Source organism: Mercenaria mercenaria, chromosome 7, assembly GCF_021730395.1.
Source record: "Mercenaria mercenaria strain notata chromosome 7, MADL_Memer_1, whole genome shotgun sequence".
NCBI lineage: Eukaryota > Metazoa > Mollusca > Bivalvia > Venerida > Veneridae > Mercenaria > Mercenaria mercenaria.
In genome coordinates this window covers 2,364,686-2,390,371 of record NC_069367.1, presented here as the reverse complement: position 1 = coordinate 2,390,371, position 25,686 = coordinate 2,364,686, and the positions used below count along the sequence as shown (strand labels likewise).

The window sequence follows — 25,686 nt, the reverse complement described above, 5'->3', positions numbered from 1 at the left end:
ATTAACCCTAACCTTTCTATATTCTTTTAATGGCCGATCCATCTTCCCAAACAAGCAGTTCCATTTTTTCAATTTTTTAAAGGGGTTTTTTACGGGAAAAATTATGACGAATAGTAACAGTGAGGGCCATGACAGAATGAAAGGATTTTAGGTGATTCCCTTTGGGCTACATGGTCGGGAAAGGCTAATTAATAGTATCCAGCATGGTAAAAGGGGTTTAAAACCATTTTCTTAGGAAGCCCCGTTTAACCAAAATTCCCAAAAAAACTGCTTTTGAACGCCAAAAGCAATATTTTCATAGTGGTGGATCCTATGTAAAAAGTGTAAAAAGTGTTCACAAGTGAATTTATATTTTAGTTTAAATGTTAAAAAAATTTAAAAAACATTTTATTGGGACTTAAAACCCTTTAGTGGGTTTTAAACGTTATAGAATTTTTGTTTTTGGGGATTAAAGCAAAGGGGCACATTGCCCTCCCTGTGCGATTATACATGCATATTAAAGGGCTACACTCTAAATTTTAAGCAAACGTGGTAAAGTGCTTTCCTAATACAAAAACAAAAAACACTTTTTTTTTTCTGCTCTGAATATGTTCAATGGACCCCCTAAATTTTAAGCAGTTTTGGGGATAATCAGTATTTGAGCCGTTTCCATAAGAAACCAAAAAAAGCATTTTTTTCATGGATCCGCTGTTTTGCTTTCAAAAACCTTTTTTCAATTTTGAGAACGCGTTAAATGGGAAAAGTAAAGGTCCCCGACGGACTGTGGGATCCAAAAAGTGGGTTTGGGTCCTTTTGGCGCCCAAAACCCCTATTTGGTTTTCCCCAAGGGGGGCTCATTTCAAATTTTTGGATAATTTTTTCTGTATGTTTGAAAAATTTGGCAATACAATAAATTTTCTTTAAATTTTCTGCTTTTTCTAGAGAAAAAGTTAATATTTTGCAAATTTTTGAGGGAAGACAGGGTTTTTTGGGGTTGAGCCTTAAGATTGAAAAAAAGGGGTTTAAATTTTCCCCTTAAATTGGTACGGGGTTATTTAAAATTTTGGTTTCAATAATTTTTTAACTTTCTTTTAATTTAATATTTTGAAAAAAAAATAAAAAATTTGAACTATTTTTTTTGATAAATATTGTTTCCTTTATTTTTGGTGGTTAATTTAGATTTTGATCAAGACCTGGATTTTTTTGAAAATTAATACATGTAATATTTTCCCCAGGAGGTATTCTTAAAAATTTATTTTCTGGTTGCCCAAACCCTATGTAAAAAATTTAAAAATCCTACTTTGGCCCAAAAGAAAGTATAAACATAAGACCTATGGGTTTAAATTTTTTCAAAAAATTTACATAGATATATAAATTTTTTTCCCAAAAATTTATTAGAAAAAAAAGTTTGCAAAATTATTTTTACCCCCCTTCACCTATTTGGGTTTCGCAACCAGGGTAGGGTTAGAAATTTTTGGGAAATTTTCTTTTAAAACTTCCTTTTGGTCCAGATTTTAAAAAATTTTCCCCAATTTTAAATATCAAATGCCCAAAAGTAAAATAGGGAAAACCCTTTTTGGGAAAACAAAAGGAAAATCCACTTTTTTTTATAATTCCTTTTTAAAAGGGAGTAATTTTAAAAAAAAATTTAAAAAAATAATAAAAAAGGGCCACTTTTAATAGGGAACAAAAATCTATTAATTTTGGTATTTTTTGTTTTATTAAAAATTTAAATTTTTGTAGAATTTCATGTATACAAAAATAAAAATGTTTATAAAATGTTGCTCAAAATGTGGATTTTTAGCGATACGGCTTTTGACTTAAAAAAAGACCCTTTCTTAGAAACTTGTGTACTGGCTCCTCCTAACCCTGTTTTTTGGGCCCAAAAAAAATCTTTTTGTGTTTTTAGAATTATCAGCACCCCGCAAACCCTTTGCGCAGGGTGGTACCCCGGGGGTCTAATTTAAAAAAGTGGAAAACCCTTTTTAGTTAAGCCCCGTTTTAAAAGGCGACCCCGTATTTAAAAAAAGTTCCCTTAGAAAACACATGAATATTTGGGAAAAAGATTTTTTTATGTTGCCAAAAAATTATTTTGGGATCAGAAATGTGGTTAATTTTTCTGGAACTAAAGTGGGGCACAAAACAAATAATATAAGCAGAAAAAATTTCTCGTGTTTCAATAAACCCAGCTTTTTAGCTTAAGTTATTTTTTTTCTCACAAATGAAAGGTTAAAAATTTGCCCAAACTATTGGTCATCCCCCCGATAGTTTCATTAATTTATGACCAAAATGGTTCTGGGAATTTTTGCCTGGTTTTGCCAGGGTACCCTTTTTTCCATCCCAAAATTTTTGGTTTTTGACCCTTCCCCAAAACCACCCCCCCCATCAAATGAACCCCAGCCCCGATTCCCTCCCCTTGGTCCCCCAATCAGCACCATTTTCCCTTTAACCCCTACGTTTCCCTCTGCGCATGTTTGTTTGCATGGGAAAATTTTAAACCCGCCGGGCTCCCCCCCTTTTGACAAAAAGCGACAGCTTTCATCCCATGTCCTTTTCTTGGGGTATGAAAAAAAAAAGCAAAAAGTTGAGTTCGCCCGTTGAATTTCCTTTAACTGTCACAATTTTTTCTGAGTTTTCGAAAACTTTAATTTTTTTCCCCAATCTCATTCATTTTTTCCCAGTCATGGTTTTCTTTTAGTTCTTTTATACCATCATTCAAGGGAAAACCCGCTCGATTTAAGTTTTTTCAATTTCGTATATCTATAGCTTTTTTTTTCTACTTTTAGTATTTCAAATGTTCAGTATTTTCCCGATATCAGTTAAAAGGGTTTTTTATGAACCTTTTTTGACCTGCATTCAAATCAGCAGTTTCAGTTTCAAGTTATCTACCGTTTCCCTTTGGAAAGGGTTTTGGGAAAAAGGGAAATCTTCATGTTTTCCTGCAAAACAGTTTTTCCCTCTCGGAACGTTTGGGGCAATTTGTTTACATATAGCACGTGTTTAAGTCGAAATTGGGTTCCCCCTGAGCCCAAACCTTTGGTAGCTTTGCTTTCAGGGACGGGACAATTGTTTTTCCCTGGCAAATGTACTATTTTTTTTTGTCAACTATTTTTCCCAACCTCCCCTTTAATCCAGCTTTAAATAGATCTAGTGTACCTTAGAGTGATACTTTTTTTTTTAATTTTGATAAAACCAAATTTTTTTTGGGGTTGTCGGGCCCCGCTTTAATTCCTTTCTGCAACCCACAAGGGAACCACAGTAAAACAAAGAATTCATTTTTTTTTTAAAAGGGAAACCCCTCGAGGATAAAAATGATGCAGTACACAAAAAGTGTGCCTTAAAAAGGGAACCTTTGGAGCTTTAAAAATTTTGTTTTCTAAAAAAAGGGGCAAACTTGGATGGAAAGTTTGTTTGCCGCTCAGTCTCCCCTTTTGGGGCATTTTTTTTAAAACAAATTGGGCATCTCGAAAAAACCCAAAAAAAAATATTCACGTTTTGAATTTTTTGGAAACAAATAAAACTTTTTACCTTTAAATTGGGTGGCCGGGGGAAAAAAAAGGAATTTTTTTTTGCCTTTGCGAACCCGTGAAACCAAGATAAACCCTTTAAACCTGAGGGGTCTTTTGGTTTGCATGTTTTCCCCTATTCGTCAGTAAATTTTCAGTGAAAAACCCCTTTGAATTATAAGTGGCACTGCCCCAAATTTTAAAGATTTGGGCAGTCCCTTTTTGAAAATTTTGGAAGGTAAAAGGTAAAAAAATAATTAGTTTTTTAAAGTTTCCATTTTGGGGGGTGTTTTAAAAGGGGGTTTTTTTTTTTTATTTCGTTTATGTTTTTTAATTTCCAAAGGGGGTTGCATACTTTCGAAGCAACATTTTGTAAAATGTGGAAAAGGGGAAAATCGTCAATAAAAGGGGATTGGGGGGATGGCAAAATGTTCTCCCAAGTCCGCCCTCAAAAAGCAAAGCTTTACATGCGAAGGGGCGTTGGTTTAAAAAAAAAGGCCGGCGAAGGGAGGGAATCAAGTAAATGTTTAACCTTTTTGGGTTTATATATTTCAAATTTAAATTTGGGAAAACGAACGATGTAATTACTTTTTATTTAAGGCTGAAATAATTTTATTTCTTTTACGCCCAAAAAAGTGTAATTTTTTTCCCGTTCAAAAAGGTAACAGAAATTTCCGTTTCTGTTTCAGAAAAAAATGAGTTTAGAGGTTTTTTGGCCTGGCGCGAAGTTATCAGGGTTGCCTTTTCCCCCCTGCAAAGTCTATGCTCCGGGGGAAGTATAATTATATTGAAAAAAATACAAAATATTTTGGGCCCACATGGGTTCAAGTTTTTTGGGTTTTCTACGGGAAAGCCCATATTAAAAAAGGCATTGAAATCTGATGGGGGAAATTTTTTTGTCAGTTTTAAGGGGAAAATTTTGGGTTTGAACCCCCCTAACCCAACCGGGTTGTTAATTTATTTTGGCCTTAACCTGTTCCTTCCCCAATCGAAAGATTGACCGTCTTTAAATTAAAACCGGGTTACTATTGAAAACCCGGGGTTTTAAACAAAATCGCTTACAATCTTCCCCCCCCCCCCACCCCAAACCCCCGCAAATTGGGGAAAAAACTTTTTTCAATATTACTTTCAAAAATTCGTAGAATGTTCTAAAACGAACTTTTTTTTAAAAAATTTCCAAAAAAAAACCCGCCCTTAAATCAAAAGAATTTTAGGTTTATTGTAAATGTAAACATTATTCCCTTTTAAAAAAATATAAAATGTATACGTTTTTTTGGGTCATTTGTTTCTTCTACGTTACTGCGGGAATTCCTTTCACCAAAAGGACAAAACCAATTAAAAACCCCCGTTATTTTTGGAACGTTGGAATCACCCCCAAGTATACTGGGAGACGCGAGGGGATGTTAGTTTATGAAACAAACACGAGCTTTTACGTGAAAAAACCCTGCAGAAGTCATTTCCGCAGTGTGCAAAAAAAGTCAAGTATGTATTTTCAGACAAGAAAAAAAGTGTGGAAAATCGATTATAAATTTTTAGGGGCACCCTTTTCCCTTTTAAATTTTGTCGAACTGTTGTAACGGGAAAAAAAAGCAATTAAAATCGTTTTTCGAACGATGGGAGTACCGGAGTATTCCCGGGGGGACGCGATGTGAGTTAGTTACATTGGTTTAAGTGAACACGTGATTTAAAAGGGCATACAAACGAACACCACCCAAAACGTGTTGCGGTTTCACTTTTCTTGAGTGTATAAGGCAGAAACATCAGTTCTATAAATGAATTGATCAATCTATTTCAATATAAAAAAAACTAAGTAAAGTTACAATGAACTAGAATGCCAGGTTACAATAAACCCGGACCTTAAACACCCTAGTTGGCCCCTTTTTTTGCGAAATTTAAAGGAAAACAGAGTTAAAATAAACAATAAGATTATGTTTTGGGGACTTTTGGTTTTGCGGGTTCAATTTTTTCAAAAAAAAATTTTTTTTTGAACAATTGTAAATAAACAGTCAAAGTAAAGTCCCTTTTTGAACAAGTTGATTTAGGGCAAGGGCATACTTTTTACTGCGGTTCAGTTGTTCATTTTAATTTTAATGATTAATTTTTTCACAAATAAAGGGATTTTTGCGCCCCATCCTGATCGTTCCCCCGGAATTCTTTTCTTTTTGCATAAGGCCGACAGTTCTTGGGTTTAAAATATGGTTCCAAGGGTACCAATTAGGAAACGACAAGTGCCTTTTACTTTCCCAACGAATGCTTAGCGGTTCCCCCTTTCCCCCGAGGGCCCCAGTCCAAAAACCCCCTATACTTGGGGGTATCCCCGTCCCCAAAAAAAAATTTTTTCAAACATCGTTTCACTTGCGCATGCGCACCGAATTTTAAAATTTCCCCTAAACCCGGGCTCCCTTTTCTTTTCAAAATTTCGACACTTCACCCCATGTTCCCTTTTTTTGGGGTATGAACAAAAGCAAGGGTTTAGTTCGTGTTGAATTTCCATGAACTGTTTTAAAATTTATTCGAGTTTTGAATACTTTAATTTTTGTCCTTTAAACTATTCATTTCCCAGTCCTGGGTTTTCAAACAGGGCTTTTTCATCCCTATCCCTTTACAAGCTATATTTTATGTTACAATACTATATCAAAAGCTTTATTCAAGTTGAGTCATTTTAAAATGCCGTGTTATCCTGAATAACAGCTACAAGGGTTTTCCCATGGCCCTTTTTTTTGACCTTTCATTTAGCGCAGCCGGGTTTAGTTTCAAGGTTAAAACTATCCGTTCTCTTAGGGGTTTTGGAAATGAAAACAACTCATTCAGTCTTTCCCGCAAAACGTTTTTTCCCTCTCGGAACGCTTTTTAATTTAACTTGTCACGTGATCGCCCGGGGATGAATTTCGACATTGGTTCCCCCTTTAGCAATCTCGGGACTTTTCTTTTAGTGATTGTACAAATTTTTTCCATTTGCAACAGGTTTTTTTTTTTGGTTTTAAACCCTTTTCCCAACCCCCTTTTGAATCCAGCTTTAAAATAGATTCTAGTTGTAAACCTTAAAAGGGGATCAATTTCTTTTAATTTTCGTTTAAAAAAATTTTTTTGAGGTTGTTTTGGGGCTGCCTGAAATTTCCCTTCCCCGCAACACCCCAATGCTAAACCACAGTATTTAAAAAAAGGGGAATTCCCTCTTTTTTAAGGGCTCCTTTGAGTGGATACATGAGGGGTTTAAAACGAAATGTTTGCAAAAAAGCAACTATTTAAAAAGCTTAAAATATTTAGTTTTTAAAAAAAGGGGGTTTTATGGAAAATTTGTTTGCCCCCTCAGTCCCCTTTGGGTTTGCGCATTTTTGGGTTAAAAACGAGAAAAAATCCGTAACAAAAAAAATTTTTACTGTTTTTTTTAATTAAATAACACTTAACCTTTTTGCCGAAAAATTGGTTAAATTAGTTTGCCTTTTGGAAACCGTGAGACCCAAAATCAGCCGGTTTTCATCCGTGCAGACGATCATTGTGGGACGGGTTTGTATTCCCAACAGTAAATTTCATGCAAATTTCCCTTTTAATTTAAGGGGTTTTCCTGCCCAAATTGAAAGATGGACCAGTCAATTTTAGAAAAACAGGGCAAATGTTAAGAAATAACTAGTGATTCAGAAGTCTCCATTTTGGGATTGTTTAATTTTTTCCTTTTCATTCTCACTTACGTTGTTTTAATTGCTCTAAAGAGTGTTGCAAACTTCCGAAGCAACATTTTGTAAAATGTCAGAAATGGTCAAATCGTCAATAACGGTGGTTGCTGGGATGGTAAATGTTCTCACGTCGCGTCACAACGCACGCTTTCACATAGGAGACGTCTGATAATAATGCACGTCGAAGTGTATAGCAATCGAGTAATGTTTTATCTTTGAGGTCATATGATTTCATATTAATTGGAATGCGATCGATGCTATTACTTTCATAAAGACTGTAGTAATTTCATACGTCACGCCAGAAATGTGTATTCTTTTTCAGGTACAAAATGGTAACAGATTTCAGTTTCTGTACAGAGAAATGTATGTTTAGATTTGTTTGGCCTGGCGCCAAGTTATCAGGAGTAGATTTTTTGCGCTGCATGAGTGATATGCTCTTGTGAAAAACTACAAAATACCCCCTGCATTTGTTTCCGCCTACATACTTCAATGTTGTTGATAGTTAAACGGGACTGCCTAAATTAATCAAAGCGCTGATAGCACAGAAAGGTTGAAACCGCTGTAACAATTAAAGTCACTTCCATGAAATTTGATATATTTTCTTTTACCATGCGCATTGAAACGATTGTTAAACCGTACCAGGAACTTTTACATAGAAATTATATAGAGAGATAAGCGGTCGACATGCTTATAAATAATCACTAAAAATATGGCGGATTAATCTGCTTCAGTGAAAACTGTCAGTATTGCATTCTTGCACTTTCCAGAATACGGTTGTAAGAAATCAAACTACACAGATTGCAGTTTTAACCTAAAAACCGGCTTCACCTAAGTACACTACCAAGGTAACAAGGACTGAGAGTGATAGCTCACCTGAAATATGTAACTGATGGAAGGAACAGAGAATATTAACCAACGGGAAACAGGTAATGGGACAGAGAACTGATAAAAGTAAAATTTACTCACGGATAAAAAAGTAAAAGATCCGTGTTAATCAGAAATACTTGCAGCAGTAGCAATAACGTTTGCAGAAAGCTAAAAACAATATTTTATATTTACATTCGCCCTATTCTTTTCCATTGAAAATTATGACGAACATTTTGTATGAACGGCAAACGGAAAGGCGCGAAAGTTAAGTCATTGCTGCTTAGTGAACCGACGACGTCCGCGTAGTCAGGGAGAACGTTCCTTAGGTGACGCCGCAGTTGTTCCGTCTGGTGACTGAAATGGCTGAGAAGCTGATTTTAATGTTAAATGCTACAAAACATGTGCAATTTTTAATATTATCTTGCTTACAAATGGAAAGGAAATAAAATGTAAATATAAGAAATGAATTTTTTTTGGGGGGCCGAGGCATTTAAATTTGAGAAAGAAATGTTATTTGAGAGACAAAGCAGTCTCTTGTCAAAAGATTTATACCTTGCAGACATTCCTATTTTCATACTTTATGTCTTTAAAGAGAAGCAGGAAATTTAATCATCAATAAACTTGGAAATGAGGGCTGTTCAAATTTTATTTATTCTATATAGAAATCTTTCAGAAGACAATAAACAAAGATACAAAAAAGATCTTCTAGCCTCCTCAACATACCCACCCATTCAGGTCTCATTTGTCACTTTGCTCATAATCTTAAAATGTCCAAACATTGCAGAATGGTACTAATTTCACTTGGGTAATTATTACATTTTACTCTAACTTTATCATAGACTCTTTGTGTAAAATCTCAAACTTTAAATTAAAATCAATCCATATGATATTTCAATGAAACTTCGAAGTTTTGTAGTATGTAGCAATGTCTATGGCATGTGCGGTCAAAAATCTAAGTTGATCTCTGAAATAGAGTGACATTTATTTCTAAAGTCACTATATGTTCATTGTAAAAATACTTTGCTTTCCCAAAGTGGAAACTGGCAGGTACTTGAAATGCAGCTCTCTGATTGGCCAGTTAAAGCTATAAAGTTGTGATCATAACCACTATACCCACTACAACTGTGCATGACCACAGTCTATACTCTACGTGGCATTTCTATGCTTCATTGTGTCTGAAAGGGCGGATGAACCGTTATTAAACTTAAACAATGAACAAACAAACTGTGCATGACCTAATTTCGAATGGTCACCATGCTCAAGAACATTATGCTGAAGACAACAGTTCCTGTTCTCATGACCACACTGCTTTAAGTCACTGTGTTAAAACCAACACCCTCAATGCCACTATTTTCAATGGCACTATTTATTATCAAGACAAATGCTAAGTTTGGTGTGATTCTAACTAATAACAAAGAGCTATAAAAATAAACAGATCAGCAGCTTGTAAGGCATATAGAGCAAATCTCGCCAACGTCATGTGGGAACTGAATGAGATCTCGTTTTACCGGCGTAGGAAACAGACAGCAGAAGGATAAAAATTTGTGTCATGAAAAACTTTCTATCAGACCGTTTGTTTATAATGATAATGGTGTTTTTTTTCTAATGTTATTAGTATTTTCTACACAGGGAAGGAATGAATTTACAATTGGAAATCTGAGAAATCAACAGTTGTTGTTTGAAAATTAGACCCGATTCAGTTTATATCGTGCCGGTTGTATCGCCAGTGTAATACTTTAATTAGTGTCTGTTGAATTATCACGAGTGATCAAGTCAGCAAATGCTTCAATTAGATAACGCGGTGACACAAGCTCAGATGCAAGATTATCTCCTGTTGCCATTCTGTGTATTTCATACTTCTTTGCTAATAAGTAGTTTCAGATGAGAACATGATAATGAAAAATTGTGGATGACAGACAACTGAAAATGGACAATAAAATTTAATGCCAGACCATCTGCCTACACAGTAATAGCCAAACAAGAATCTTCTGATAAGGGTAGCTGAAAATAAATCATAACTTACTTATATGCTTGTCACCCGGAAAGGTCAACTTGAGAACTGGTATGTTACTACTGTGCTGAAATCCTGGACCCCCAAACATCACCACCATAACAAGTATACACATAAAAATCAATACTGAAGTGTATAGGATCCAGGGAGCTCTGTCAGAAGCTTGCAGTTTTCTGATCATTGTCACAGTGAAGCTTGACTCTGGAAATGTTTCATCTGCTTGGCTTGGGACATTCTGACTATGTTGGAATTCTTTGGAATCTACATCCTGAAATGACCAAATGCATTTCTGATTAAAAACTGGTGAATATAATATCAATTTTATTAAAGGTTTTTAAAATGCACAAACATTATAATTATTAAAGTTAAGCTTTCAATCTCCCCACAGTGGCTTCCCCTTAAAGTACAGAGACCTCTGGAATCACAAATAGATCTATCACTATTTTGATATATCATTTTTTGTTATTTGTTTTGTCTTTGAATAAAATCATTGAGATATATTGTTTCGATTCTAACATATTACCAAGGATGTACATCCTTGATGACATCCATCAAATATTTGCTTTATTTTCCAGTGCTGCTTCCATTTGATGCTTTGACATAATAATTGTGACATCAGAAAAATGATTTGTTGTATATATAATAACACACAATTTTCAGCCTTCTTTGTTTAATAGGAAAATTAGACTATTTGTAGCTAGAGTCTCGTTACTGAAAATGTTTTGAGTACTTCTAAAATAAAATTTAAGAATGGGCTGCATTCAAAATTCAGATTCTGTATCTGTTAAGAAGTACAAATCATTGGAATTCTGCCTTTACTCTTAAAGAGATGCTAACGCAGATTCAAAATCAGAGCACCTCGTCATTTCAAAACAAGTGTAAAGCTATAAAGTAGCTGCACTTATGATGTCGTTATAACCACTAAAATAAACATTAAACAAACAAGAATAATGTTTTAATCGATCCTTTACATCTGTAAAAATCATCATCTCCGATATACAAGCATTAACCAATATAAAAAAAAAATATTTCGATATGATGTCATTACAAAATGGGTTGTAAAAGTATTATTTTGGATTTTCTCAGAGAAAGTCTGTTAATGTTTAGAACAGGCATTTGAACTGTAAAAACTTTCAAAGAATTCACTTTCAGTTAACAGGTGGCATTTTTTATCATATAAATAAAGAATTGTATAACTTTTTGTGATTCCATTAGTTCTACATGACTGATGGTCCGAATTTGATTTTACTGTCTCTGATAGATCAATCAGCTTAGAAGAATATGGGTTAGTCTGTAGCTGTACTCAACACGAATAGTTAACCCTTACCCTGCTAAATCTCTATAATGAACTTGTCCATCTTTCAATTTGGACAGTATCATTAACTGTTAAAAGTAGTGCTTAACAAACAGATACTGGCTGAATGCTGAACAGTGCAGATCATGATCAGACTGCATGGAAAGGCAAAATCAATCGGGTCCAGCATTGTAAGGGTTTATTACACATATTTATATCAAATTGCAGTGGCACAGCTAAGTGACACCGAGGCCCTGCGTCTGTGCTTTTCTGAGAATTAACTAAAGGAAAACAAATATTTTCACAGAAGCTCTACTAAAAGCTCCTGTAAAAATTTTCTCCTCTCAACTATTGAACCTGCTCTAAGTTGCTACCTGCATTAAACAGTCACTTGCCATAAGCAGCCAATAGCGGCCACCTATATTATGTTAAGTCACTTGTCTCAAGCAACAAGTCAACTAATTTCCAAAATTTCCTTTTTGTTCTGATTTGAATTTGTCACAAGTGTCACCTGCCTTAACCAGCCAAACAGGGCACTTCCTTGACTGTATTTAGTGTCTGGATACGTCACTTATTTTCCGATTTCAAAGAGAGTTAAAAGCTAATTGTGTTACTTATTTCTTATGTGGTAAGATAGTTACATTATCTTATTGGAAATTTCAAAAACTATTCAAGTACCATTCATGAATAAATTCATGAACTAGTCATGAAAATTTCATGAACTGAAAACAAGACTATATCCTGTTCATGAACAAAGTTCTTAAAATGTGTTCATGACCAGTTCATGAATTAGACCAAGAAATGGACACAGTCCTATTTTCAGTTCATTTAAATTAGTACCACATTCAATTCATGAATTATTCATGAACTGTTCATGAATTAGACCAAGAATTGGCTATTATAAGTCCAGTTTTAAGTTCAGGAATAATTCATGTACAGTTCATAAATGCATAATCATGAACTGTTCATGAACTCAAAACATCAAAAGCTGGAAAATTCACTATATGACTTGTCACTGTGATTAAACCAACAAAACAAACAAACTTATCTTACATTAAGAAGAGTAACTCCCAAATATCATCCACAAAAAAAGATGCCCTGAATCTGGATTTCACCCTAATTATTACCACTATAATTCATTTAGCACATTGAGATCTATGACAAAAAACTTAGCAACACAAATAAACAGGTTCTTTGATTGTTCCACCTATGAAAATCATTGCCAAGAGACGTGTGGCTTTAATCTTTCCACAGCAGCTTTTGAATATCTTTCATATACAAATTTTATCAACATGCAACACTTTCCTAAAAATTTTGTTCCAAGAAACAAAATCAAAGGACTGGTATAATAAAGGAAGTGGTGTTTTCTAACTGAATTAAAGTACACAAACAATTGGAGAAGACCATGGCTGTGTCTGACATAGAGTGAGCTCAGAATAGCATTTAATACAGTCTTACTCTGAAAATTTTAATGTGACATTATTTCCCTATAAATACATACTTCTACTGACAGTACTAGGTATATATTTAAAGTTTAGCCTGCACATACGAACAGTCTGGTCTTGATCTGCACTGTTTGCTAATAGGTACTGCCCAAAATTGAATGCTGGACCAGTCAATTTAATAGAGTAAAAGGTTTATATCATATTTTCATTTACTATGACTGGCGGTGAACAATTTTTTATGTCAATAAGAGCATCTTCACCTAAAAAGAATTCCGTAAATGAAATATAAAAAAATAATTTTGTAGCTATCTTAAAGACTCTGCTACATATTTATCTTGAAGCATGCACAATGTGAACATCCAGCAATTCATTACAGAGGTAATGTTACCAATTTATACTTTATTATCTCCTATATTACTGCTTGTACATCACCTAGTTGATAATCTGTCATGTGTTCATTCAAGATTATACTGCTTGTCACACATTGTGTTGGTACTTTCTGGTAAATTGCTTTCTCCTAGAGGTGAAAACAGCAAGAAATATGGGGTTTTTTACTGGCCACCTGCCTTCACTACATGATAAAATCGGGAAATCATTTCAACAATGAAAAAAATAAACACTACTTTCCCCTCTCATTAATTATAATGCTAACTGCTTTCATTCAAGGTCTACAAACTCAAGCTCACTCTTCACATGATTTTATGCTTAAAATTAATGGAACCTCCATGGCTCTGCAGTTAAGCCGATTTCAGATCACTTATTTCTCTCATCTCTGTGGGCTCAAACCCAGGCTATATAGAGTGATCATGTCAGAAAGCCATCCAGCAGGCTTGCCGAAGATCTGCCACAGCTAAGAAATATATCTAGGAACCTACCTGGGCTTCAAATGATAACAGAGGAGAAGTGGAGGGCAGGTCTTTGACCTCCATTAAAGTTGGAAAGTATGTTTATGACATGAAATGTGTCAGTATGACTTTAAACCTGACAAAAAGTCCTGAAAATAATACTATAATACTAATACAGTAGAACCTGCCTACGGCAAGTAGCCACCTGTACTATTTTAGCAGTCACTAAAATGCCTTATTGATTGACTGGCTTCTTATTACAGGTTTGACAGTATATGAGCCAGGCCATGAGAAAACCAACATAGTGGCTTTGTGACCAGCATGGCTCCAGACCAGCATCCATGCTGCTCGCAAAGCCACCATGTTGGTTTTCTCATGGCACGGCTCATATATGGACTGAAAAGCTGTTCTGAAGATACAAAAAAAAAACGCACACAAAGGAAATTTTATTACAGTGAGTGGCTTCCATTATTTCAGTAACAGGTGCATCTGCTGTATTTGTAAAAGCATATATTACTATAATGTGTTTTCCTTTTTTTTTCACTTCTGCAGACACAAATCACTACTATAATTGTCTGAGTTTCTAGAGGATTGTCATTACTGTAAGTTTGTACTTAACACTGAAACGCTAGAAATTTTCTCTACAGATAAAACGGAAAATTTCAAGCATTTCAATTTTATTTCAATTCATATTGATACAATCATGGCACACAAAATTAAGAAATTAAGATTTGGGCAACTCAAATGTGTAGCTTTCTTAGATAAAGACATAACTATTCCAATTTTTTTTTAATAGTACTATTTTTTTATCCTATCCAACTGAAAAAAACTGTTTTGTTGATTCATTACATCTGAAACACCGATTGCCATCAATTAGTGTTTCATGAAGTTTTTGCACTTACTCAGTTTAGATGAAACATGCATGGAAATTCAAACAGTGCAGGACCTGCCCCTCAAAAAATAAGAAAATTTAGATGCCATATGTGACTGGATAAAAAAAAATGAAGTAATAAATAAATCAAATTCTCGTTAGATTTAACGTCGCACCGATACATGATAGGTCATATGATGACTTTCCAGATTTAATGGTGGAGGAAGACCCCAGGTGCCCCTCCGTGCATAATAAAAAATATTTCATCACGTAGGTAGAACCACCGACCTTCCGTAAGCCAGCTGGATGGCTTCCTCACATGAAGAATTCAACGCCCCGAGTGAGGCTCGAATCCACATCAATGAGGGGCAAGTGATTTGAAGTCAGCGACCTTAACCACTCGGCCATGGAGGCCCCAATAAATAAATCAAACAGTAACATGCACTTCATCTTAAATTAAGGTGTGAAGAATTTTTTGCTAACTGAAAAGAATAATTTGATTTATGGAAACAAATCAAAATAAAAAAAACATGAAACCTGTCTTATTAGAGGGTCTTATTATAGAACTGTCAATTTTATGCAAAACTTGGGGCCCCGTCTTAAAAGTGATCTGACTTAAAGCCGAGTATATATATTATGTGGAGATTTTTTTTTCTAATTGAACAGGATAATATTTGATTTATTGCAACAGATATTAAAACCAAGAGGCGCCAAAATAATGTATTGCTAGGGATCGACTTATTGAAAACAATCATGAAATTTTTAACGTCCCAGCAAAATCATGCAATTTTCAAAGTCCCATCAAAAAGCAACAATTTGATCTGCTATAAAAGTTGTTACAACAAAGATAAATAATTCATAAATAAATGACAAGTCAGAGGAATAATCTTTCAAAATTTTGGCATTTAACAAAGTTTACAAGACTTCCGGGAATTTAAAAACAGCTCATTTTTACATAATTAATACATTATTGTCTTATTTAAAAGCTGTATCAATTATAGCAATACAATCCTTAAACTTAAGGGACTTTTAAACCCACACATTTTAGGCGAAAAATAATTTCCCTCAAATTCCGTAACAATTTAAAAGTGGCAGACTGTCACAAAATACACCCTTCATCAAATTTGGCCTCATTCAAGGGCCATAATCCAAGATTGCCTGGGGTGATTTGACTGGTTATCAAACTTAGCTGAGATATTATGCCAACAAACATTACCTGCAAGTTTGTTGAAGATCGGATGAAAACTGTTTGACTTAGAGGATTCGGACAAAGTGGCATTATACGTGAATATCTTGTATTTACTGTTATTTACACGAATATTAAAAAAAACAAATTCATTGGTAATAATTTATCCAATCCAGCCTGTATCTAGAACATACCATTTCAGTAGAAATTCTTTTTTGTTTATTTTGCCTCCACACCTCTAACTGGCTATATTCCCATAGGAGTTCACTGCATCACAGAAATTAGCCAGGGATAAAACTAGATACTTCATGGCACTCCTACCATATAGAGAAAACAATTTATCAAGAAGTTCCAAAGCCATTCTGCAAAATGGCACCATCGCCTCCAGTAATCCGATCAAACTTCAGGTCAGCTTTTTATTTCAATTTATTATCCGTCTGGATATTTAACATAACACAATACAACAATACCTTAATTCTATTTGCATGGTTAACAGACAGTCAATAAGTAAATTTATTTTGTGTCAGATTTCATCAATGCAAATTGCAATGTAAAAGAAATGTTTCCCCATTTCCTTGTTCATCTATAAAATCACTGTTTTTTTCACTATGACATGTGAAAAGGACAGACAGCATCTAAAAGCATAGAGGTTAGGTACCATAGCACCCTGTCTCTACTTTTAATAATGATTTTTGAACCTCTGATATATCAAGTCAGTGCTACAGAAAGAACTGTTCTGGGGCATCTGATAGACTGGCTACCGACTAGATAATCTTTTTTATTTTAGAAAAAAAAAATAATTCTGTAAAAAATTCTGACTTCATCAGTCTTGACTCTGATTATCTATGTTTTGAGAAGACAAGGGACATAATTATACAAAATTTGAATAGCCTCAGGAGTTATCTCCTTTGAACAAAACATATGGTCTGAACACAGACTAGGGCATCTGAGAGTGCTGTTCCAGGGCATCTGAGAGTATTGTTCAGGTTGTTCAGGGCCTCTTCTGAGAAGGCTGCTTTCCTAAGGAATAAGAAAGAACTGTTCCAGGGAATCAGAAAAAAACTTTTCCACACATTAGAAAGAACTGTTTCGAGGCATCAGAGAGTATTGTTCCAGGGCCTCAGATTTTAGGTACTGTTTCGGGGCCTCAGAAAGAACTGTTCTGAGGCATCAGAAAGAACTGTTCAGAGGCATCAGAAAGAACTGTTCAGGGGCATCAAAAAGAACTTGGGCATCAGAGAGTATTGTTCCAGGACCTCAGAAGGTACTGGTTCAGGGCCTCAGAAGGTGCTGTTCCAGGGCATCAGAAGGAACTGTTCTGGTTCATCAAAACAAACTCTTCAAGCTAGGTAGGGCATCATATTGTTCCAGTACCTCAGAAGGGACTGTTCCAGGGCATCAGGAAAAATTTTCCAGGGCATAAGAAAGAACCATTCCTGTGCATAAGACTGTTCCAGAGCATCAGAGAGAACAGTTCCAGGGCATAGACAGATCTGTTCTAAGCAGGGTTGTTAATAATTACTTGCAAAAGTAATGCATTAAATTAGCATTACTTAGAAAAAATCGGCATTAAATTAGCATTAGCATTACTCATTTTTGTCAAAATAATGCATTAAATTAGCATTACATAGGGTGCATTAGCATTAGCATTAGCATTACTTTTTGTGAATCATTGCATGTTATAATCGAATCACTATTTGTTTGTTGTTTGTTTTTCATTTAATCATTTTAGTTGTTTATTTCATAGCAGCAACACATGGCAGTCATTTGTAATGAATCAAATCTACCAACTAGGGATTATATATAATTTGTATGAAATACTTGAAATGATCCAACAGCACCATAAGAAACACAGCATTTAAATTCTTCAGTATTTTTGTATCTGTCTATGTCTCCAGTGCTTGATATTGTTAATGTATTATAGTTTATCACTGTTGCATTTTATGAACATGAGCTGCTCAAAGATTTGAGCGTTTAGTCTGCTTTACAGTATTTACCTAGGTAATCTATAGTTAAATACATGCATGACTTTCTTATATTATATCTGAATATTTCTTTTACCATTACCATTACTTTATAAAAGACACTTATGTTGAAAGTCAAGTACCTGTTTAATGACTCCCTAACAGCCTAATTTGACATGACATGTAAAAGCTAGCTGCCTTAAGGTCTTTAACATCACTATCAGTGGCATACTGTTAATTGATAAAAAGGTGTTAAAAGATAACAATAGATTCTATTTGACATTTTGGTTGACAAAACTGATTATGTCACACTTTAATTGTTATTATGAATTTGCGCTTTGGAGCTGTCCCAGATTTTAAATGTATAGTTCAATGCATTAATTTGCATTAGATACACTGTGAATGTTATTGAAAATTTAATTGGTTACAAACAAATAGTGCTAGTGTTTTAAGTAAAATTGTATGTTCAAAAATGTTCATAACTAGATAGCCCATATATGATTTAAATTTTATCAGTATTTAGGCAGAATTTTGTGCATACCTGAACATTTGGATTGTGTTTTATGTCCTTCAGATTGAGGTTTGTGGTATATCTCTGGATCGGATCTGGTTCACACCAAGTTAACTTGAACCTGGGATTTCCAGTGATACAGAAAATAATGCCTAAGTAATGCTAAGCATTAGCATTAGCATTACTAACTTTGGCATTAAATTAGCATTATTTGTAATGCTAAAACTGTGGCATTAATCATTACTTGGCATTATTTGAAAAAAAATAATGCATTATTAATGCATTAGCATTAGCATTAGCATTACTACAACCCTGGTTCTAAGGCATCAGAGTGAACTGTTCCAGGGCATAAGAGTGTATGATTCCAGGGCATCAGAGTGAACTGTTCCAGGGCATCAGAGTGAACTGTTCCAGGGCATAATTAAGACAGATCTGTTAAGGGCATAAGAGAGAACTGTTCCAGGGCATCAGAGAGAACTGTTCCAGAGCATCAGACAGTATGATTCCATTGCAGTTATAAGAACTGTTCCAGGGCATCAGGGAGTATGATTCCAGGGCATCAGAAAGAAATTTTCCAGGGCATCAGAGACAACTGTTCCAGGGCATAATTAAGACAGATCTGTTAAGGGCATAAGAGAGAACTGTTCCAGGATACCAGAGAATCATTCCAGGGCATCAGAGAGAACTGTTCCAGGATACCAGAGAATCATTCCAGGGCATCTGAGAGAACTGTTCCAGGGCATCAGAGAGAACTGTTCCAGGATACCAGAGAATCATTCCAGGGCATCAGAGAGAACTGTTCCAGGATACCAGAGAATCATTCCAGGGCATCAGAGACAACTGTTCCAGGGCATAATTAAGACAGATCTGTTAAGGGCATAAGAGAGAACTATTCCAGGATACCAGAGAATCATTCCAGGGCATCAGAGAGAACTGTTCCAGGATACCAGAGAATCATTCCAGGGCATCTGAGAGAACTGTTCCAGGGCATCAGAGAGAACTGTTCCAGGGCAGCAGACAGCATGATTCCATTGCAGTTATAAGAACTGTTCCAGGGCATCAGGGAGTATGATTCCAGGCCATCAGAAAGAAATTTTCCAGGGCATCAGAGACAACTGTTCCAGGGCATAATTAAGACAGATCTGTTATGGGCATAAGAGAGAACTGTTCCAGGGTACCAGAGAATCATTCCAGGGCATCTGAGAGAACTGTTCCAGGGCATCAGAGAGAACTGTTCCAGGGTACCAGAGAATCATTCCAGGGCATCAGAGAACTGTCCAAGGGCATCAGAGAGCACGATTCCAGGTCATCAGAAAAAACTGTTCCACTGGGCATCATGAGAGAACAGAAAAGGATGCAACCATCAAGGAGTCAGATAAAAACTGTGTAAGTCTCTTTATATTTTAGTATTAATTAGTAGTAACAATTTGCTCTTCTAAGATCCATTTGCATAATTAAATGGAATCCATTTGCACAATAAAGGTGTGATTTCCCAATTACTACCACAAAATACTAATTTGCTATTTATATTAGACTTCTGTTAAACATCAAAAATAATGTGGGCTATCAAACAGCAGTAAAAAGATGATATACCTAATAAAACAGTACTTGTGTGCTTTATTAGTTCCAATTAACTTTATTGTCTGTGAAGATACTGTTAAATAATATGTCATTTTTATGGGAAAATAAGACCTTTTATGATTACAAAAATATTCCAGGGTCATACCATTACAGCTAAGAACTGCTATTACAAGTGTTTTAATGGTGAAATAGGGTAAATTAGAACAGCCATTTCACATTCATTTCAAAACTTTAAATGTTCTTGGAATGAAGTTGTGCTTAAAAACTGTTTATTTTGCACTACTTAAATGCCTTAAAAATAATTTATATGTAAAGGCTTTTTTAAAAAGAACATGAGAAAAACATGACCTAACCCTATACTAGCTGAAACACTCTACTCTAGATTGTTTCCAGTTTTGTAGCACACTTGTCTTAAGTTTACTGTTCTCTTAATTCAATGTCAGTATGTTACATTATTTATCTATTAAGTATAATACTAAAAGTTTTGGTTCCTACCATAGATACCCATGTATAATATGCACCTGCGTATAATACGCACCCCAGATTTTAGCCAAAAATCCTTGTCAGTTTTGGGGTAGTTTGAAAATGAAAGGAGAAGCAGTAATAATGTCACAATGGCATTTTTCTCATGTTCTTCACGCATTAATTGGATATTTCACCAAAAATTGCGTTTGCGCTAAATTTTTGCCACGCTAATAAATGTACTCCTACAGTATATTTTTTTCTGTTAAACAATTTACAAGATTCCAATGAAACTTTACACAAGTTTTAAGCACAACAAGGAGTTATGTTTCATGCAAGAGTTAAGTCTGTATTTTAAAAGTGAAGGTCAGGGATCCCTTTCCCAAAGAGCTTTATAATAACCCAGAGGCAAGAGCACTATATTTCAGGGTCTTTCATCACTTTATACTAGCGACATCTCTCGTTTAAAAAAAAAAAGATTACGTTTAGAGTTTAAAAGAATATGTTGGATGAAAGGCAAATGCAATAGATTAGAAATGATTAATTCAAATAAATAGCAGACATCACTTTAGTATTAAACAGATGTATCTAAATAAATCAACTGTATAAACAGCTTTCTGGTACATTATTTCAGGCAAATTGCTAAGTAAGTTAGAACTGTCTCCTAATTGCAAATTCATACACTAATAATGGACAACTTAAGCCAGAACATCCAGAATTATGATATTCCAGACCAAGAAATATTAGTTCTGAAACAAAATCATTTACCCTAAAGATCACTTAATTCCCATAACTGTCTAAAATGCAGGAAAGAATAATCATTTACCCACATGAACCTTAATTCCCATCAGTGTCTTGTACTGCACCAGAATGTCTGGAATGAGTTGTCACTGGAAACCAATCACCAAACATTAGAGAATATGAGATGAGTTGAGAAGTTTACAACAATCATATTTAATAATTTTCTCTGGCTGGCTTCTGATATCAAATAGGAAGGACATCGCCTGATAATTTGTCTGCTGTTATTCTGTAAAAGGCCTACAATTGTTATCCAGTTATGTGTCAGGTTTTACAGTCTTGACAGCCACTGAGTCTGGACCTTGTAATTCTATTGACAAACCACTGAACACTGAAAATGGTTATGCTAGCTATTTCTCAGAAAAACCGTAATTTTATTTCTATGAAAATTGTTGTTTCTTTGAAAATTGTAATGTTATTTCACAGAAAATCTGTAATGTCATTTTTCAGAAATTCCGTAACCTTATTTCACAGAAAATCTGTAATGTATGTTTAGAAAATCTGTAAAATTATTTCACAGAAAAATAAATTAAAAACAATGTAATGTTATTTCATTGAAAACTTGTATTGTCATTTCACAGAAATATACAAGATCTATCAAACTAGGTACTTGTATCACTTAAGAATCCTAGAACTAAGATTTGCAACAAATTGAGGATTCGATGAATTGAAAGAAACAAAATCTTTGCTAGAATGTAACAAATTTTCCATAATTTCAAATAAATCTTGTTCAAATGCAATATTTAAAGCATGATTGGTGCAACTTCAGTGGGAGCATAATTACAGTCATCAGCTTAAAACATTGTCAAAAAAGAGTTATTTTGGAATATTTGAAAATACCAAATTACCACTAAAATGAACAAACATTGATTTATATAGCAGTAGCAAAGGCCAGGCAATAAACTGTCTGTGCCCAATATGGAAACTTATAGTCCTAGAAACCATATTTGAGCAATTGCATATTGCTCCCTTTGGGTTCTATATGACAACTTGGTTCCAATTTGTCAGTTGTGGTTCCAATTACAGTTGAGTTATTAATGTGTCTTGTGGGTGATTTGCAACCATAATTGGGCATTGGCAGAGAAGCATTGGAAATTTGAGAACCAAATTTAGCAGTTAGTATTGATAATTGTTCTGTATTGCAATTCAATCGGTATTACACATGCAAAAAAATCTTTTGTAAAATGGCCTAAAACAATAAAAAAAAGATATTTGTTATCCAAATTACTTTTGCAAGGCCCAACTTATGGTAGGAATCTTGCACAACAAAATCTATCATATTCACTTATTTACTGCAACAGGCCAGAGATTTACTTTTATGTTTTAAGAGAAATGTGTAAAATTATAAGATCTCTAATACTAACTTTTGCTCATCTGTTCTGCTAAGCTCAATACGGACAGCCCTGAATTATTGTCCTATTCATTTTGGAAATAAAATGTGATTTTACCCAATGAAATAATAATATTTCTTAGATTATGAGTTCTGTCAGTACTTTCAACTTGCCCATTACTTTAAGGTCAGAACAAAGCTTTTATCAAAGGCCAGTTCCTTATTAGCAACATATCTATTAGTTAATTAACTGTCATACATTTCAGTAGTTCATTCTGTATGCTACCTGAGTGGAAAGTGAAAAGTCAAGACTGGGACCCTTAATAGCAATTATTTTCTTATCAGAAAAAAACGCACACAAATCACTCTAAATTATCATCAATTTCAATGATGAATTATGACAAGGTGCATTAGAATCCTTGAACTTTGACCTTGCAATAAATCAAAAGGTCAAAGAAAGGCAAAATGAAGAATGATTGATAGATTCACAAGGGAGATTATCAGAGAAAGTAATAACTGCACCACAAAAGTCAAATAGAGATAAGTTACTGTATTGCTGTCAATACTAAGCCGAACCATGCAAGCTTAAGATACATTGATGTGAAAAATGGGATTTTCAAAAACAATTATCTGGGATCCATGATTCTTTTCAGTTTCCTGCAGAAATACTATATTAGCTACCAATACTAAAACAACTACATTTATTGAAGCTGTCAGTAGATTTAATCAATATTCTGAACTAGCTGGAAAAAATTCATTATAAGATAAAAATTCAGTTTTATCATTCTAAATATTAAAATATTTAGTTCGCAATAAAAATAAAATATAAGGTACTAGATGAACCTAGTTCCATCATTTTTGAATATCTAAGCAAGTAGTTCGGTTTCAAAGAAAACACACATAGGAGCAATTTATTACAAGCCAGGCTGCAAAATATATTGTATTTTTGTAAATTATCTTCATTCCTTTGGAATTTTGTACCGGAAATTAATCAATGATGTTAATAATTTAGTAAGTTAACCAAACTCTAAAATATTAAAATCCATTTTTTTAAAAAAAAATTGTCCTAATAAAGTTTTTGTTTGAGAAATAAACAATTCTTGTTTGTTTACAAATTCTGCAAAATCCCAGACGAGTGAAATCTAACAAAACAAATGAACATTTAGTTAAGTTATAAATACTACCAACTAATGTCATTTTAATAAATTAGGAGCTAAAAGATATTTTGTACCTGCCTTTAAAAGTCCAAGATGAGCCGTTTAATCCAATCCATTTCACTCTGGCAAGGGCTTAACATATTATAATCATTATAAAATCTTACAAAATGTTTGGTTAATGTATTTTAATAGAAATCTCCTTTTGTTTGTCCTCCAAATGACCTTATTAAAATGTTTAGCCTTTATTTCACATTCTGTTTTCAGTGCTTTAAACTTAAAAAGTCAGTTACTCCTAATCGCTGCTTTTTAAGGCTATTCGCAACAGTCATACAGTCTGATACACTGGTGTCAGAATGTAAAAGATGTATTATACCGGTATGAAACCGTATGAAAACACCACGTCAGCGTCGCCGGGCAAAGTTCGATTCAATGACTTTCAACGAAAAAAAATGGTTGTTTATTTTTTAAAATGCTTGTGACTTGGGATGGTAGGCATTTGAGCGTGATCTACAGTAGAAATGAGTGCGACATGCGTGCAATGCATCTTGACAGGTATGTAAAAGTGAAATCAAAAGTTTCACCTGAGAGACCTTTCTATAAATCGATGGGTCAGTGCAACACGGTCGTAACTCATTTTTTGAAAACTTTACAGGAGAAGCAAAAAACATTTTTGTATTCAAATGATGTAATGAAAAACAATACAATCTATATTATTTTTATCAAATAACAATAATAACTACAATACTATGGGAAAAAATGTCAAAAAAATGTTCACTGAGGAGTTATTTGAAAGTTTTTCAGTTACGACCATGTTGCGCTGAAATGTGTGGAAATATTGTCAAAAACTTAGTGCAACAAGGTCGTAACTAAATGATAACAAATAATTTATTGGAGATAATTCATAACAGAGATGTTTATTCAAAAGTCTATTAATTCAATATTTTTAAGCATATCCATTTATCTTTTTCTGTACTTTCATTGACTTGTTTTACTCGCAAAAATGTCAAAAAAAAATCATATAATATGTAGAAATAAAATGTACTACTACAAAAACACATTTTAAATTATTAAAAGTATTTTACAGTAAAAAGACAATAAGAGCTTGACTTGGTCCAAGATATTTGCATATTTTACTGAATGTAGGCTCTGAGAGTTTTAATATTCAAAGTTATTTCAGTATTTTACAGTAAATGGACATAATATAAGAGCTTGACTGATCAAAGGTACTTGAATATTTTACTGAATATAGGCACTGGGAGCCTTTATGGTCAAACTTATTTCATTATTTTACAGTAAATGGACAATAGAAGCTTGACTGGTCCAAAATATTTACATTTTTAATGAATATAGGCTCTGAGAGCTTTTATGGTCAAAGTTATTTCAGTATTTTACAGTAAATGGACAAAAAGTGCTTGACTGGTCCAAGGTACTTGAATATTTTACAGTATGTAGACACTGAGTGTCTTTAAAGTACAAGATATTTGCATATTTTACAGAATATAGGCATTATGAGCCTTTAAGGTCTAAGGTATTTGAATATGTCTGTGTTTAGTTATTAGATTTTCAACAAGAAATATGCACCAGTTCTGCAGCATGAATAATGCATGCCCCAGGAGCAAAATACTATTCTGCAAATAAACATGTGCATGCTTCTTGATACAAGTCTAAATGTCTTTTTATTACATAAAAATCTACACTTAAACAATTATCAATGGTATAAATTTGTTCTTTAGCTTGAGTAAAACTGAAAATGTTATAATTAAAGAACATGATAAACACAACAACACAGTCACATGAAACTAACATCAAAAATGATGCCATACACCTGATGTAAAATTTGAAAGTCAGTATGGTCTGTTCCTGGAAAATTTTGTAATATATGTATGAAGTGGCAGCCTCTGATGCATATTTTTTGTCTAAATTTTCAGGTATTCAGAGGGTCCCCTCTTCCTATTAGGTTGGTCAGCGGGGTCTCCCTCTGGAATATAGGTATAAAATAGAAGCCTCTAGTGCCTTTTTGGGTCACAACTTTGAGGTACATGATGGGATACCTCCCTCCTGTTAAGGGGGTCAGGTGGTTCTCTCCCTGGATTTTCTTTTTTAACATAGGTATGAAATGGTGGCCTCAGGTGCAATTGGGTTTAAATGTAAAGGTATAGAAGGGGTTCAGAGGGTTTCCCCCTAGAAATATTTTAAACATAGTTA

General features: G+C 34.2%; 1 protein-coding gene across 1 annotated transcript in view; it reads right to left on the bottom strand.

Moving 5' to 3' along the window:
• Positions 1-25,686, bottom strand: part of LOC123555138 (centrosomal protein of 63 kDa-like) — a 214,065-nt gene that overhangs the window by 48,117 nt on the left and 140,262 nt on the right. The window contains exons 6-7 of the mRNA XM_053548912.1: positions 10,050-10,305; positions 9,346-9,431 (exon numbers count right to left, since the gene is read on the bottom strand). Of these exons, the coding sequence (XP_053404887.1) occupies positions 9,346-9,431; positions 10,050-10,305 (342 nt within the window). The remainder of the gene's footprint in view (positions 1-9,345; positions 9,432-10,049; positions 10,306-25,686) is intronic.